The 14,502-nt window shown below is 46.3% G+C and overlaps 1 protein-coding gene across 1 annotated transcript in view; it reads left to right on the forward strand.

Moving 5' to 3' along the window:
• The first annotated feature begins 2,415 nt into the window (after window positions 1-2,415).
• LOC105493658 (acetyl-CoA acetyltransferase 1) overlaps window positions 2,416-14,502 on the forward strand; it is a 28,611-nt gene continuing 16,524 nt past the window's right edge. The window contains exons 1-2 of the mRNA XM_011761497.3: window positions 2,416-2,567; window positions 13,996-14,043. Of these exons, the coding sequence (XP_011759799.1) occupies window positions 2,496-2,567; window positions 13,996-14,043 (120 nt within the window). The 5' untranslated portion in view covers window positions 2,416-2,495. The remainder of the gene's footprint in view (window positions 2,568-13,995; window positions 14,044-14,502) is intronic.

Below are 14,502 nucleotides of genomic sequence, written 5' to 3' on the forward strand. Positions count from 1 at the left end.
TACATAGCTATATAACCAGTCTTTATTTTTTCTTCTTCTTCTTTTTTTGAGACACAGTCTCATTCTGTTGTCCAGGCTGGAGTGCAGTGGCGTGATCTCAGTTCACTGCAATCTCCACCTCCCAGGTTCAAGCAATTATCCTGCCTCAGCCTCCTGAGTAGCTGGGATCACAGGTGCCCACCACCATGCCCAGCTAATTTGTGTATTTTTAGTAGAGATGGGGTTTTGCTGTGTTGGCCAGGCTGGTTTTGAACTCCTGACTTCAAATTATCCACTCACCTGGGCCTCCCAAAGTGCTGTGATTACAGGTGTGAGCCACCACGCCCAGCCTAACCAGTCATTTTTTACAGTGTGATGCCGCACTCATCAGCTTGGCCTCTCACAACTGGTTATCTCTATGAGGCCAGACCTTTAGTTTTCTGATTCCTTTCTTTAAAAATTCAGCTTTTTCAGTTAGAAATATTATCGGTTTCACACACACACACACACACACACACACACACACACACACGCAGCTTAAACACTGACATACAATGTAATGACTTCCTTTCAATAATTCTCAAAGCAGCCCAGTATGAAAAATATTTGGCCTCTGGTAGAAGGGGAAGGTGTCAGTGTGACATTCCAAGGAAGGAGGTAGGCCTTGGTGAGCTGTTGAATAGAGAGGTTCGTGTCGGTGCAGGAATCACAGAGGACTTTAAGGGACAAACCTGGAGTGACGGGGAAATTAAAGACAGGGTGCTATATTTATAGCTATATTAAAAAATTACTCCAGCCAGGCATGGTGGCTGATGCCTGTAATCCCAGTACTTTGAGAGGCTGAGGGGGGCGGATTTCCTGAGCTCAGGAGTTTGAGACCAGCCTCTGGGCAACATGGTGAAATCCCGTCTCGACTAAAATACAAAAGATTAGCCAGGCGTGGCAGCGTGCACCTGTAATCCCAGCTACTTGGGAGACTGAGGCTGGAGAATTGCTGGAACTCAGGAGGCAGAGGTTGCAATGAGCCAAGATCACGCCACTGCACTCCAGCCTGGGTGATAAGAGCGAGACATTGTCTCAAAAAAAAAAAAAAAAAAAAAAAAATTACCCCCGAACAGACCTGTTAAGGCGGCTTATGCCTATAATCTCTGTGCTTTGGGAGGCCAACGCCAGAAGATGTCTTAAGGTCAGGAGTTTGAGACCAGCCTGGGCAACAAGACCCCTTCTCCACATAAAATACAAATAAAAAAAATTAGCATTGTGGAACCTGCCTGTAGTCCTAGCTACTTGGGAAGCAGAGACAGGAGGATCCCCTAGCTACAGGAGGCAGAGACAAGGAGGATCCCCTGAGACCAGGAGTTTGAGGCTGCACTGAGCTATGATTGCACCACTGTACTCCAGCCTGGGTGACAGAGTGAGACCCTATCTTAAAAAAAAAAAAAATTACTCCAAAACATAATGGCTTAAAATAACAACCATTTGTTTTCCCTCATTTCTGTGGATCATGAATTCAGACAACATGGTGGGGATGGCTTGTCTCTGCTCCATGATGTCTGGGGTCTCAGCTGGAGTGGTTGAAGGTTGGGGACTGGAATCACCTGAAGCCTTTTACCCATATTTGTATCTGGACTGAGCCTGGAATTTGATTGCTTCAAAATATTTTCACAGCTGGATGGGATGGCTCACGGCTGTAATCCCAGCACTTTGAGAGGCCGAGGCTGGTCGATTGCTTGAGCCCAGAAGTTAGCAACCAGCCTAGGCAACATAGGGAGACTTAGTCTTTACAAAAAAATACAAAAATTACCCGGGCGTGGTCGCCTGCGCCTGTAATCCCCGCACTTTGGGAGGCCGAGGAGGAAGGCTCACTTGAGTCCAGGAGTTCAAGACCAGTCTGGCCAACATGGTGAAACGCCGTCTCCACAAAAAATACAAAAATTATCCGGTTGTGGAGGCTTGCGCCTGTAGTCCCAGCTACTTGGGTGGCTGGGGAGGGAGGATCGCTTGAGCCCTGGAGGTCGAGATTGCAGTGAGCTGTGATCGCGTCACTGCACTCCAGCCTGGGTGACAGAGTGAGATCCTGTCTCAAAAAAAAAAAAAAAAAAAAAAAAAAAAAAAAATCCTAAAATATTTTCATGAGTTTGTGCTGAGTAGGCCTAAGGGAAACATGCTCAGTGAATCGAAAAATCTCGGATTACACATAAACCACCGGCCCCGGCGGGTTAGAAGTGGTAGACACGGGATTCAGCAGCGTGTCAGGTATTCGTTGACCCCGGTGCCAGCGTCTCCATCCACGTCATTCACTTGTCAACCTTTCCTCGCCCAGGCTGCGGGGTCCCAGCGCCACGCTCCGCCCCACCCTTGGCTGCCGGCCAATCGCTGCCGACTGTGACGGTCCGGGGTTACTATTGGAGGAGGCGGGATGGGCGGTGCCCGCTCCGGGTCGCTGTGGGTGCGGGGTTGGGGAGGACGCCGAGGTGTTCTCTGCCTGTGCAGCAGCCCCTCCGCGTTCTGCAATCATGGCTGTGCTGGCGGCACTTCTGCGCGGCGGCGCCCGCAGCCGCAGCCCCCTGCTCCGGAGGCTGGTGCAGGTGAGCGGGGTTCGTCCCCACAGCGCTGAGACCTGGGAAGCGAGGAGTCCCCCGCCTCGAAAGCTTCCAGCCCGCGGCCGTTGCAGCTCCGGCGGCCCGGGCGCGCGGCGTAGGCCCCAGGACAGGCAGGCGACTGGGTCTTGTCCAAAAACCGCCGAAGTGCTCCCATAACACCCAGGGACTCGCGTATTTTTACAGCACTTTTCTACTTCCGAGGTCTCGGCGTAATCATCTTAATGAGCGTTACTGGTGTGTCAAACACCAGTACGTGTTAAACACCAGGGCAGGTGTCTGGTGTCAAACACGAGGGCACGCGTCTGGGCGGACAGGACGGCCGGGATTGGCGCTGGCCCGGCCTGAGCGGTGGGATCGGGGAGAGCCTCTTTGCAGGCCTGTGCAGCTGCTCCCGAGATTTTCTTTAAAAGATGTTCGTGTGCTTTATTGTCAGGAGAGGTTCCTTTTCTTTTTTAATACAATAGATAATCATTGGGCGTACAAGGGGAGAGGGCACCATGTGATCATAACAGACGTTTTTTGGAGCAGCCTAAAATTTATCAGGGAAAGCTAATGACTACTCAGATAATACAATAAATTAGCCGGGCGCGGTGGCTCAAGCCTGTAATCCCAGCACTTTGGGAGGTCGAGACGGGCGGATCACGAGGTCAGGAGATCGAGACCATCCTGGCTAACACGGTGAAACCCCGTCTCTACTACAAAATACAAAAAAACTAGCCGGGCGAGGTGGCGGGCGCCTGTAGTCCCAGCTACTCGGGAGGCTGAGGCAGGAGAATGGCGTGAACCCGGGAGGCGGAGCTTGCAGTGAGCTGAGATCCGGCCACTGCACTCCAGCCTGGGCGACAGAGCGAGACTCCGTCTCAAAAAAAAAAAAAAAAAAAAAAAAAATACAATAAATTATACTTGATATATGAGCAAGCTCACATACTGAGGGTGTTCCAAGGGATGTCTCTCTTCTTACTATTGTGTTTAGAGAACACAACAGGGGCAGAGTCTCAAAGAATTTATTCTCCACATGAGTAAGCAAGGGAGTACGCACCGCAGATTGTCAGGCAAAGCCTCAGGAATAGGTAGAGACCTTCAGGGTGTGGTTAGTGAAACTTGAGTTTTCCAGGTCGATTGGGGCAATAAGCTTGGGGATCCAGTTATGTTGTGAGTGTATGGATTTGAACCTAGTTAAGTAGGGATTATTGATGTGTTTGTTTTTGTTGCAGTGGGAGATGACTCTAGTTCTTATGTCTGGGCGAAGAGTAACATCACTTGCACAAGGGTGCTGGCGGTAGGAGCTGTGCAAGAGATTGTGAAGAACCAGTGTAAGACTTTACAATTATGGAGTGAGGGTGCGAAGCCAAGGGAAAAGAAAGTCTAAAACTGATCCTGGGTGACTGAGATAATAGAAAAGTCAAAATGCGTAGGTTTCCAAGGAAGATTAGTTTTTAGCCATTTGTTAGTCTCATGGGATGAGTGGAGAAATCACAAGAATGTAATTAGGTTATCTTGGGTTTCAGTCAGTATTGACTAAGTGAGGTAGGTGAACTAGGTACTCTAGAGATGTAAAAAAAAAAAAAGTTCAGAACCTTCTTAATTTATGGTTTAATTAAGATCTTACAATCAGGCTGGTTGAGGTGGCTTATGCCAGTAATCCCAGCACTTTGGGAGGCTGAGGTGGGTAGATCATTTGAAGTCAGGAGTTCAAGACCAGCTTGACCAACATGGTGAAACCCGACCTCTATTAAAAATACAAAAAAAAAAAAAAAAAAAAAAAAAGCCAGGCGTGGTGGTGGGTGCCTGTAATCCCAGCTACTTGGGAGGCTGAGGCAGGAGAATCGCTTGAACCCGGGAGGGGAAGGTTGCAGTGAGCTGAGATCGTGCCACTGCACTCCAGCCTGGGCAACAGAGTGAGACTCCATCTTAAAAAAAAATCTTAAAATGAAACACAAATACTCGTACAATCAAAAACAAATACTCCTCATGAAAAAAATGCCTGTACATGCTCTCATGTATGATATGTGACATTCATGTTACTGAACTCTAGGAAGCAGTTGTATTGGATACTTGAATTAAATGGTCATTTATTGAATCAATAAACAGGATTTTCAGTTTTCTGTGCTATTTTGTAGAATAGAATTTGACCTCTCATTACATTGGCTCTTTTCCCTTTGCTTATCAGGTCTCTTTTATGTTCAACAAATCTTTATGGACTTTATTGGAGCGTGTTGCCTTTCTAGCTTGAATCACTTTTCTCTCTCTAGTCAAAGGAGTGGTCTTTACTCATTACCTCCCATTTATTCTGCATCCATTTCTCCTTAACTCTCTGCAGTTAAATTTCTGTGCCACTCAAGCTGAAAATTACCAGTGATTTCCTTTTTCTGTGGTTTTAAATTATTTTTTAAAATCTATGTTTATTTTAGTTTTTGTAGACACAGAGTCTGGTTCTGTTGCGCACGCTGGTCTTGGACTCCTGGCCTCCCAAACTGGTGTGAGCCATTGTGCTCGGCCCATGTTTTTTCTTCTTGACCTTTATCCTATATTTGACACTATTGACCACTCCCTCCTTGAAACTCCTGTTTTGTGTTTTGATCCAGTTTTCAGCTTCTTTTAATACTCAGACTTAAAAAAAATTTCCTATCTTGTGCCAGTCTTGGGCCTATTTGCTCCCAGATTCATTTCTCTCCCCTCCCCTATTCTGTCTGCATGACTGTAGGCTGACCAATGTCAGCTGGCTTCTGGCTGGGTGTAGCCAGTGTGAGGCACCGGTGTGAGGCACCGGTGGAAGATTGGAAGATAGGAGGAAGGGAGAAGGCAGAATAATTTCTCTGTCTGTCTGTCTGTCTGTTTCTGGCAGTGTCTGTCTCTCTTGTGGTTCCTGCTTCTGCTGGGTTCCTGACCCCTTGGCTTTGGTAACCTTGCTTCTTCCCTTTGACCTACCAGCCTGTATGCTAGTTCCTTCCTGTTGCTAGTTTCTTTCTTTTTTTCATTTTTTGAGATCAACTATCGCTCTTGTTGCCCAGGCTAGAGTGCCGTGGGCGCAATCTTGGCTCACTGCAACCTCTGCCTCCCGGGTTCAAGCAGTTCTCCTGCCTCAGCCTCCTGAGTAGCTGGGATTACAGGCACCTGCCATCATGCCTGCTAATTTTTGTATTTTTAGTAGAGACAGAGTTTCACCATGTTAGCCAGGATGGTCTCGAACTCCTGACCAGCCCACCAGGTGATCCACCTCTGATGATCTGCCCACCGCAGCCTCCTAAAGTGCTGGGATTACAGGTGTGAGCCACCACACCCGGCCCCCTTCCCTTTTTCTAATCTTACCCTAGTACTCTCAGTTCTCTACACTGCAGCCAGAGTGGTCTTTTTATAACATAAAAGCTTTCAGTGGCTTGTCATTGCCCTCAGGCCAGAATCTAGACCCTTACCATGATCTGCTGGGCCCTACTTACTCTGTGACCTCAGCTGTTGCTGTGCTCACTCTGCTTTTGCCACAGGACCCTTCTTTCTATACTTAGTATGTGTGCCAAGTTTGTTCCTAATTCATGGCCTTTGTCCTACTTGTTCCTAATGCCTCAAATGTGCTTTTCCTGGATCTTTCCAAGGATGACTCTTTAACATTCATTTCTCAGCTCCACTAACATTGCTAGAAGGCCTTTTTTGACTCTCCCATGTAAAGTAGGTCCTCAGTTACTCTTTAGTTCATGATCAGTTTTGCTGGTTTCATAACATATTTATTGTAGCTGAAATTTTGTTTCTCTGAGTAATTGGTAAGTTTCAGACTGTCTTCAAATATTTGTTTCATGTCTGCCGCCATTACTGGGATAGAAAATAAATAAAATCAGTCTGTTTGCCATCACTGGGATAGAAAATAAATAAAATCAGTCTGTTTGCCATCACTGGGATAGAAAATAAATAAAATCAGTCTCTTGGCCGGGCGCGGTGGCTCAAGCCTGTAATCCCAGCACTTTGGGAGGCCGAGACGGGCGGATCACGAGGTCAGGAGATCGAGACCATCCTGGCGAACACGGTGAAACCCCGTCTCTACTAAAGAAATACAAAAAACTAGCCGGGCGAGGTGGCGGGCGCCTGTAGTCCCAGCTACTCTGGAGGCTGAGGCCGGAGAATGGCGTGAACCCGGGAGGCGGAGCTTGCAGTGAGCTGAGATCCGGCCACTGCACTCCAGCCTGGGCTACAGCGCGAGACTCCGTCTCAAAAAAAAAAAAAAAAAAAAAAAAAAAAATCAGTCTCTTCTTGGAATTCACAGTCTAGTAGGGAGACAATCAAGGCACCTGAAAGTTACAAAATTATATGTTCTGGAACAGTTAGAATGTGCATGGGCGTTATGGAAGTTGCAGTAGGAGTGCTGACCTCTGCCTGGCATGGCAGAGGATTTACATTTTCAAAACTGGATGGACTGTAGAGAGGTGTCAGAGGAGGCAGGGAACTAGGTAGAAGGCCATTAATACAAACAAGAGCCCTCCCTGAAAGATAATTGTGTTATGTAGATAAAACTTAATGGGTAGTGTTCATTCAGCATGTATTTATTGTACACTGTATGGTTCAGTGTCCTGACCATACTATAATTTTGTCATTCATTTCTGATATTTAATGAGCACTAGGCACTGCGCTAAGTCATAGGGATGTAGCAGTGAACAAGAGACACTGTCCTGCCATCAGGAAGCCTGCATTATGTTGGAGGGGTGGATAATAAAACAAAGATGTGAACCACATACTTACAGTGTGAGAGGTGCTTTGAAGGAAATAAAGATATTCATATTAAAGAGAGGAAAAAGTAGAGGGTAACTTTAGATAGAGTAGTTAGCGTGGACCACTCTGGGAATGTGTCATTAGAAAAGACATGAAGAATAAAAATGAGCCAGCCATGGATTGCTGGGGAAGTTTTTTGTTTTGTTTTTGATTTTTTTGGAGACAGGATCGCACTCTGTTGCCCGGGCTAGAGTGCAGTGGCACGATCTCGGCTCACTACATCTGCCTCCTGGATTCAAGCGATTCTCCCACCTCAACCTCCCAAGTAGCTGGGACTACAGGTGCCCACCCCCACACCCAGCTAATTTTTGTATTTTTAGTAGACACAGGGTTTCACCATGTTGGCCAGGCTGGTCTCAAACTTCTAATCTCAAGTGATCCACCTGCCTCGGCCTCCCCAAAGTGCTGGGATTACAGGTATGAGCCACCGTGCCCAGCCTGAGGAGGCTATGACTGGCAGAGGCACACTGCAGAGACCCTGAGGTATCAGGATAGGGTTTAGGACAAAGAGATGCCAGTGGCTGGCACAGAGCAAGAGTGATGTAAATTTGGAGAGAAAACCAAGAGCCAGATCATGCAGGGCCTTGTAGGATGAGGCAAAGAGTTTGGATATAATTCCAAGAGCAATGAAAAGCCATTAAATTATTTTAAGCAGTAGAGTGATATGATCTGATTTACATTTTCAAAAGTGGATGGTCTGTAGAGAGGTGTCAGGGGAGGCAGGGAACTAGGTAGAAGGCCATTAATACGAACAAGAGATGGTGGCTTGCACTAGGTGGCAGCGGTGGAGATGAGGCAGTGGACTAATTTAGTTATGTTTTGTTTTGTTTTGTGTTTTTTTTTTTTTTTTTTTGAGACGGAGTCTCGCTCTGTCACCCAGGCTGGAGTGCGGTGGCCGGATCTCTGCTCACTGCAAGCTCCGCCTCCCGGGTTTACGCCATTCTCCTGGCTCAGCCTCCCGAGTAGCTGGGACTACAGGCGCTCGCCACCTCGCCCGGCTAGTTTTTTGTACTTTTTAGTAGAGACGGGGTTTCACCGTGTTAGCCAGGATGGTCTCGATCTCCTGACCTCGTGATCCGCCCGTCTCGGCCTCCCAAAGTGCTGGGATTACAGGCTTGAGCCACCGCGCCCGGCCTAGTTATGTTTTGGACGCTGTTGACAGATCTGGGCTTTCGGGATTGTGATAAAGGGAAGGATGAAGTGTGATTTTGGCTTGAGCACCTAAGAATACCAGGAACAAACAGGTTTTCTTTTTCTTTTCTTTTTTTTTTTTTTGAGATTTAGTCTTGCTTTGTCACCCAGGCTGGAGTGCAATGGCGCAATCTCGGCTCACTGCAACCTCTGCCTCCCGGGTTTAAGCAGTTCTCTTTCCTCAGCCTCTGGAGTAGCTGGGATTACAGATGTGTGCCACCATGCCCTGCTAATTTATTTTTTTTTAAATTATTATTATTATTACTATTATTTTGTATTTTTGGTAGAGACGGGGTTTTACCATGTTGGCCAGGCTGGTCTGGAACTCCTGACGTCGTGATCTGCCCCCCTCGGCCTCCCAAAGTGCTGGGATTACAGGGGTGAGCCACTGCACCCGGCCACCAACAGGTTTTGTAGTGTTGGAAATTGAGAGCTATGATTTAGACATTCACCTGCAGCCAGGTTGGCGCTTGGGTGTGAGTCTGGTGGTCAATTGAAAGGTCAGGGTTGGAGATAGGAATTTGGAAAATCATCAGCACATAAATGCTTTTGTTTTTTGAGACAGAGTCTTGCTCTGTCGCCCAGGCTGGAGTGCAGTGGCGCAATCTTGGTTCACTGCAAGCTCCGCCTCCCGGGTTCATGCAATTCTCCTGCCTCAGCCTCCCGAGTAGCTGGGACTACAGGTGCCTGCCCCCACGCCCGGCTAATTTTGTTTTTGTATTATTAGTAGAGACGGGGTTTCACTGTGTTAGCCAGAGGATGGTCTCGATCTCCCAACCTCGTGATCCGCCTACCTCAGCCTCCCAAAGTGTTGGGATTACAGGCGCGAGCCAGCCACCACGCCCGGCCTCATAAATGCTTTTTAAAGCCATGGGACTGGATATGATTATCTAAGGAGATAGTGAAGTTAAATTAAAAGAGGCCTGGAACAAAGCCCTGGGACACTGAGCACTTGGAGGTTGAAAGGGGAAGATGAAATAGTAAAGGAGACTGAGGTAAATATGACTAATGAGGTAGGAGTCCACGTTTGTAATGGAAACCAAGACAAGGAAGGGTTTCTGCAGTAGATTATACATATTACCTCATTTTATTCTCATAACAGCCCGTGGAGGGTATTTGAGAAAACCAAGGTAAGTGTGTCTGAGTAACTTGCTCAAGAATACTCAGCTTGCAGGGCACAGTGGCTCACGCCTGTAATCCCAGCACTTTGGAAGGCCAACGCAGGAGGATTGCTTGAGCTCAGGAGTTTGAGACCAGCTGGGTAAGACAGTGGGACTCTGTCTCTACAAAACAAAGAACATGAGCTGGTAAGCCCAGGCTCTTAACTGCTCAGCATATTTCTCAAAGAAAGGTGAGCCCAGTCTTGCTGATGTGTTAAAAGGTTAAGTGAGACAATTATAGTGAGTTGGATTTTGCCACACAGAGACATTGCTGATGTCGCTTCGAACCAACCGTGGTAAACTGGCAGAAATAAAATCCGGATCTCAGTGGGTTGAACTGTAAAGAGGAAGTGAGGACAAGCAAACAGACATTGTAGGTAACCTGGAGAACCTTTCTTGCCAAAGAGAACTCATGTGAGGTGAGGCCAGGCGTGGTGGCTCACGCCTGTAATCCCAGCACTGTGGGAGGCTGAGGCAGGCGGATCACTTGAGGTCAGGAGTTCAAGACCAGTCTGGCCAACATGGTGCAACTCCATCTCTACTAAAAACACAAAAATTAGCCAGGCGTGGTGGTGCATGCCTGTAATGCCAGGTACTGGGGAGGCTGAGGCAGAAGAATTGCTTGAACCTGGCAAGTGGAGGTTGCAGTGAGCTGAGATCGCGCCACTGTACTCCAGCCTTTTTTCAAAAAGAAAAAAAGAAATGAGGTGAAAGCTCAGTGGGAATGTGGGTGAGGAGACATTTATTTGGTTTTACTTTGTTTTTTAGGTCGGGGGAATCAGAGCCTGTTTGTATGCTTATGGAATTATCCAGAAGTAAAAGGGATGGATGATGTAGAGGGAAAGGATAACTGTGCTGTCTTTGAAAAGGCAACTGGAAATGGGATCCAGAGCAAAGTGGAGAGAACCACGGAAGCTTCCATTAAACTGGACCAGAAGCTTGAAATAAGTGGCTTAGTAAACAAGGAACAAACTAGCTAAGTAGAAAGGGGACTTTTAAAATTTAATTTTTATTTCAATAGGCTTTTGGGAACAGGTGGTGTTGGATTATATGAATATGTTCTTTAGTGGTGATATCTGAGATTTTGGTGCACCCATCACCCGAGCAGTATACACTGTCCCCAGTGTATAGTCTTTTATTCCTCATCCCCACCCTTTCCTCTGAGACACTAAGTCCACTGTATCATTCTTATGCCTTTGTGTCCTCATAGCGCAGCTCCCACTTATGAGTGAGAACATATGCTGTTTGGTTTTTCCATTCCTGAGTTAGTTCACTTAGAATAATAGTCTCCAATTCCATCCAGGTTGCAGTGAATGCCATTATTTCATTCCTTGTTATGGCTGAGTAGTATTCCATGGTATATATACCACATTTGCTTTATCCACTTGTTGATTGATGGGCATTTGGGCTGGTTCCATATTTTTGCAATTGCGAATTGTGCTGCTATGAACATGCGTGTGCAAGTGTCTTTTTCATATAATGACTTTATTTTTGAGATGGAGTCTTGCTCTGTCACCCAGGCTGGAATGCAGTGGCCTGATCTCAGCTCACTGCAACCTCTGCCTCTCAGGTTCAAGCGATTCTCCTGCTTCAGCTTCATGAGTAGCTGGGATTACAGACGTGCACCACCACGCCCAGCTAATTTTTGTATTTTTAGTAGAGATGGGGTTTCACCATGTTGGCCAGGCTGGTCTTGAACTCCAGACCTCATTATCTACCTGCCTTGGCCTCCCAAAGTGCTGGGATTAAAGGCGTGAGCCGCTGCGCATGGCCTTCGTATAATGACTTCTTTTCCTCTGGGTAGATACCCAGTAGTGGGATTGCTGGACCAGATGGTAGTTCTAGTTTTAGTTCTTTAAGGAATCTCCAGAAAGGGAACTTTCTGAAGAGATACAGTGAGCAAGCACTAGGACATCCAAGGATAGGAAATAAAGTGCAGCTGGCCGGGTGCAGGGACACATGCCTGTAGTCGCAGATACTTGGGAGGCTGAGGCAGGAGTAGTACTTGAGTCCAGGAGTTCTGGTTTATTTTTTACTTCTATATATGAATTTTTTTTTTTTTTTGAGACGGAGTCTCGCTCTGTCCCCCAGGCTGGAGTGCAGTGGCCGGATCTCAGCTCACTGCAAGCTCCGCCTCCCGGGTTTACGCCATTCTCCTGCCTCAGCCTCCCGAGTAGCTGGGACTACAGGTGCCTGCCACCTCGCCCGGCTAGTTTTTTTTTGTATTTTTTAGTAGAGACGGGGTTTCACCGTTAGCCAGGATGGCCTCGATCTCCTGACCTCGTGATCTGCCCGTCTCGGCCTCCCATAGTGCTGGGATTACAGGCTTGAGCCACCACGCCCGGCCTATATATGAAAATTTTTAAACAAAATAAAGTGCAACTGACCCTGCCAGAACCCAAGCCAGAAAATCACTAACCAAGCCATCTTTTGCCTCTTGTGGTGTGCCATGGTCTATTTCTCCTGTCTCTGAGTATATATGTTCCATTGTTTTGCTTCTCAGCATATTCATGGCTTTTCTCTTTGTTCTAACCGCTGCTTTTCTGTGGCATTGGCTGGTGAGCTCCAGCCCTTTTGACTTTTCAGTCCCAGTCCCCACCGTCATCCAGCTGACCCAGTCTCTCAGGGTGCTAGCTTGGGTGCGTCTATTCCATTCCTGATCCCATCAGCTCTGGCCAGAGGCAGGGGAGTCACCTTGTAAGTACTTAGGCTTGCCCTTTGAGAAAGACATGTGTTTGGAGAGGCAGTGACCGGCATGTTTACTACAATTAGGAACTTTTTAAAAAAGTCTTTAAATTATTATTTTCAAAATTTATTATCATTTTTTGAGATGGAGTCTCACTCTGTCGCCCAGGCTGGTGTACAGTGGCGTGATCTCAGCTCACTGCTGCCTCTGCCTCCCAGGTTCAAGTGATTCTCCTGCCTCAGACTCCTGATTAGCTGGGCTTACGGGCATGGACCACCACACCCAGCTAACTTTTGTATTTCTAATAGAGACGGGGTTTCACCATGTTGGTCAGATTGGTCTTGAACTGCTGTCCTTGTGATCCACTCCTCTTGGCCTCCCAAAGTGCTGGGATTACAGGCATGAGCCATCTCACCCAGTTACTGATAGTCTAATTTCAGATCAGTTAGGTCTCTGAATTATGTCCTGCGTTGTCAGAATTGATTTATTACGGAGTTTCACTCTTGTCTCCTAGGCTGGAGTGCAGTGGCGTGATCTTGGCTTGCTGCAACCTCCGCCTCCTGGGTTCAAGCGATTCTCCTGCCTCAGCCTCCCGAGTGGCGGGGATTACAGGCGCCCGCTACCATGCCTGGCTAATTTTTGTATTTTTAGTAGAGACGGGGTTTTTTCGCCAAGTTGGCCAGGCTGATCTCTAACTCCTGACCTCAAGTCATACGCCCACCTCAGCCTTCCAAAGTGTTGGGATTATAGGCGTGAGCCACTCTCCCAGCCTACTGTTGACATTTGTTTGTAAGAAGTGTGGAAAGAACTGAGAAGTAGTAGGGGCAAGATGTTTACTCTTTCCTTTTTTAAGAAATAATTTATCTGCTATTATAGGTCATATTTATATGAGATGTGTTTGCCTCATATAAATCAAAGACAATTGTTGGAAGTGGATGGGGAGAAACAGCAAGTTTTACTTGAAAACAGTCTTAAAGAAATGAGAATGTCTTGTTAGATTCTAAGACTAAATAATTTAGAACCTAGCTTTAACTCAAAACTACATTTTAGAAAGCTATATTTAAGAAAGACTTGGAATTTTTTTTTTTTTTTTTTGAGATGGAGTCTTGCTCTGTTGCTGAGGCTGGAGTGCAGTGCCGGCATCTTGGCTCACTGCAGCCTCTGCCTCCTGGGTTCAAGCTATTCTCCTGCCTCAGCCTCCGGAGTAGCTGGGATTACAGGCATGTGCCACAACGCTGGGCTAACTTTTGTATTTTTAGTAGAGACTGGGTCTCACCATGTTGTCCAGGCTGGTCTTGAACTCCTGACCTCAGGTGACTCACACCCACCCTGGCCTCCCAAAGTGCTAGGATTACAGGCGTGAGCCACTACACCTGGCCAAGACTTAGAAATTTTAAGATAGTAAACTTAGGAGTTAAAACGTACATTTCCAATGAATAATCAGAAGTTTATTTATAAAGCAGTCATTTTTTCTAATTGTTAAAAGTGATATATTCTGACTGCAGAAAACTTGGAAATAAAAGCATAAAGATATAGGAAGAAATCACTATAACTTTATCACTGAGAAATATAAAATGACATAGTTTAATAATTTTTACATTATAACATATTTATATTACAGGAAATAAGATATGTGGAACGGAGTTATGTCTCAAAACCCACTTTGAAGGTAAGTAAATTGTGCTTTAAAAGTTCCAGAATTTAAAGGAAATGTCAATAAAAATGCATATACTTATGATTTGGGTATATGTGAAAGTCAAAGCAGGATTATCCAACAGTTAGGAATAGCTAACTATTCAAATATTCAGTTAAAGTAGATGACTATAATAGAAAAACATTTCAGTTAGTCTCTGCCAATGTTTGCTGCTTCCTCATACTCTGCTGCAAAACAACATTCCCTCTAGAACTGGGCAGTGTTCTTCCGTTACTCACAGGGACTCCCATTGTATTGTGTGTGGTACAAGCAGAGACCATATAGAAGATCCTAGAAGAGAGGGAGTGGACCAGCTGGGAATTAGACAAGGAGGGCCATTACAACATCTCCTAGGACCTTCTGAGGAGTCCTCTCTGTTCTGTAAGGGTCACTAAAGTGACTTAGTTAAGATCTTCTACCAAAATCTAGGCAACC

The sequence above is a fragment of the Macaca nemestrina genome, chromosome 12 (assembly GCF_043159975.1).
Source record: "Macaca nemestrina isolate mMacNem1 chromosome 12, mMacNem.hap1, whole genome shotgun sequence".
NCBI lineage: Eukaryota > Metazoa > Chordata > Mammalia > Primates > Cercopithecidae > Macaca > Macaca nemestrina.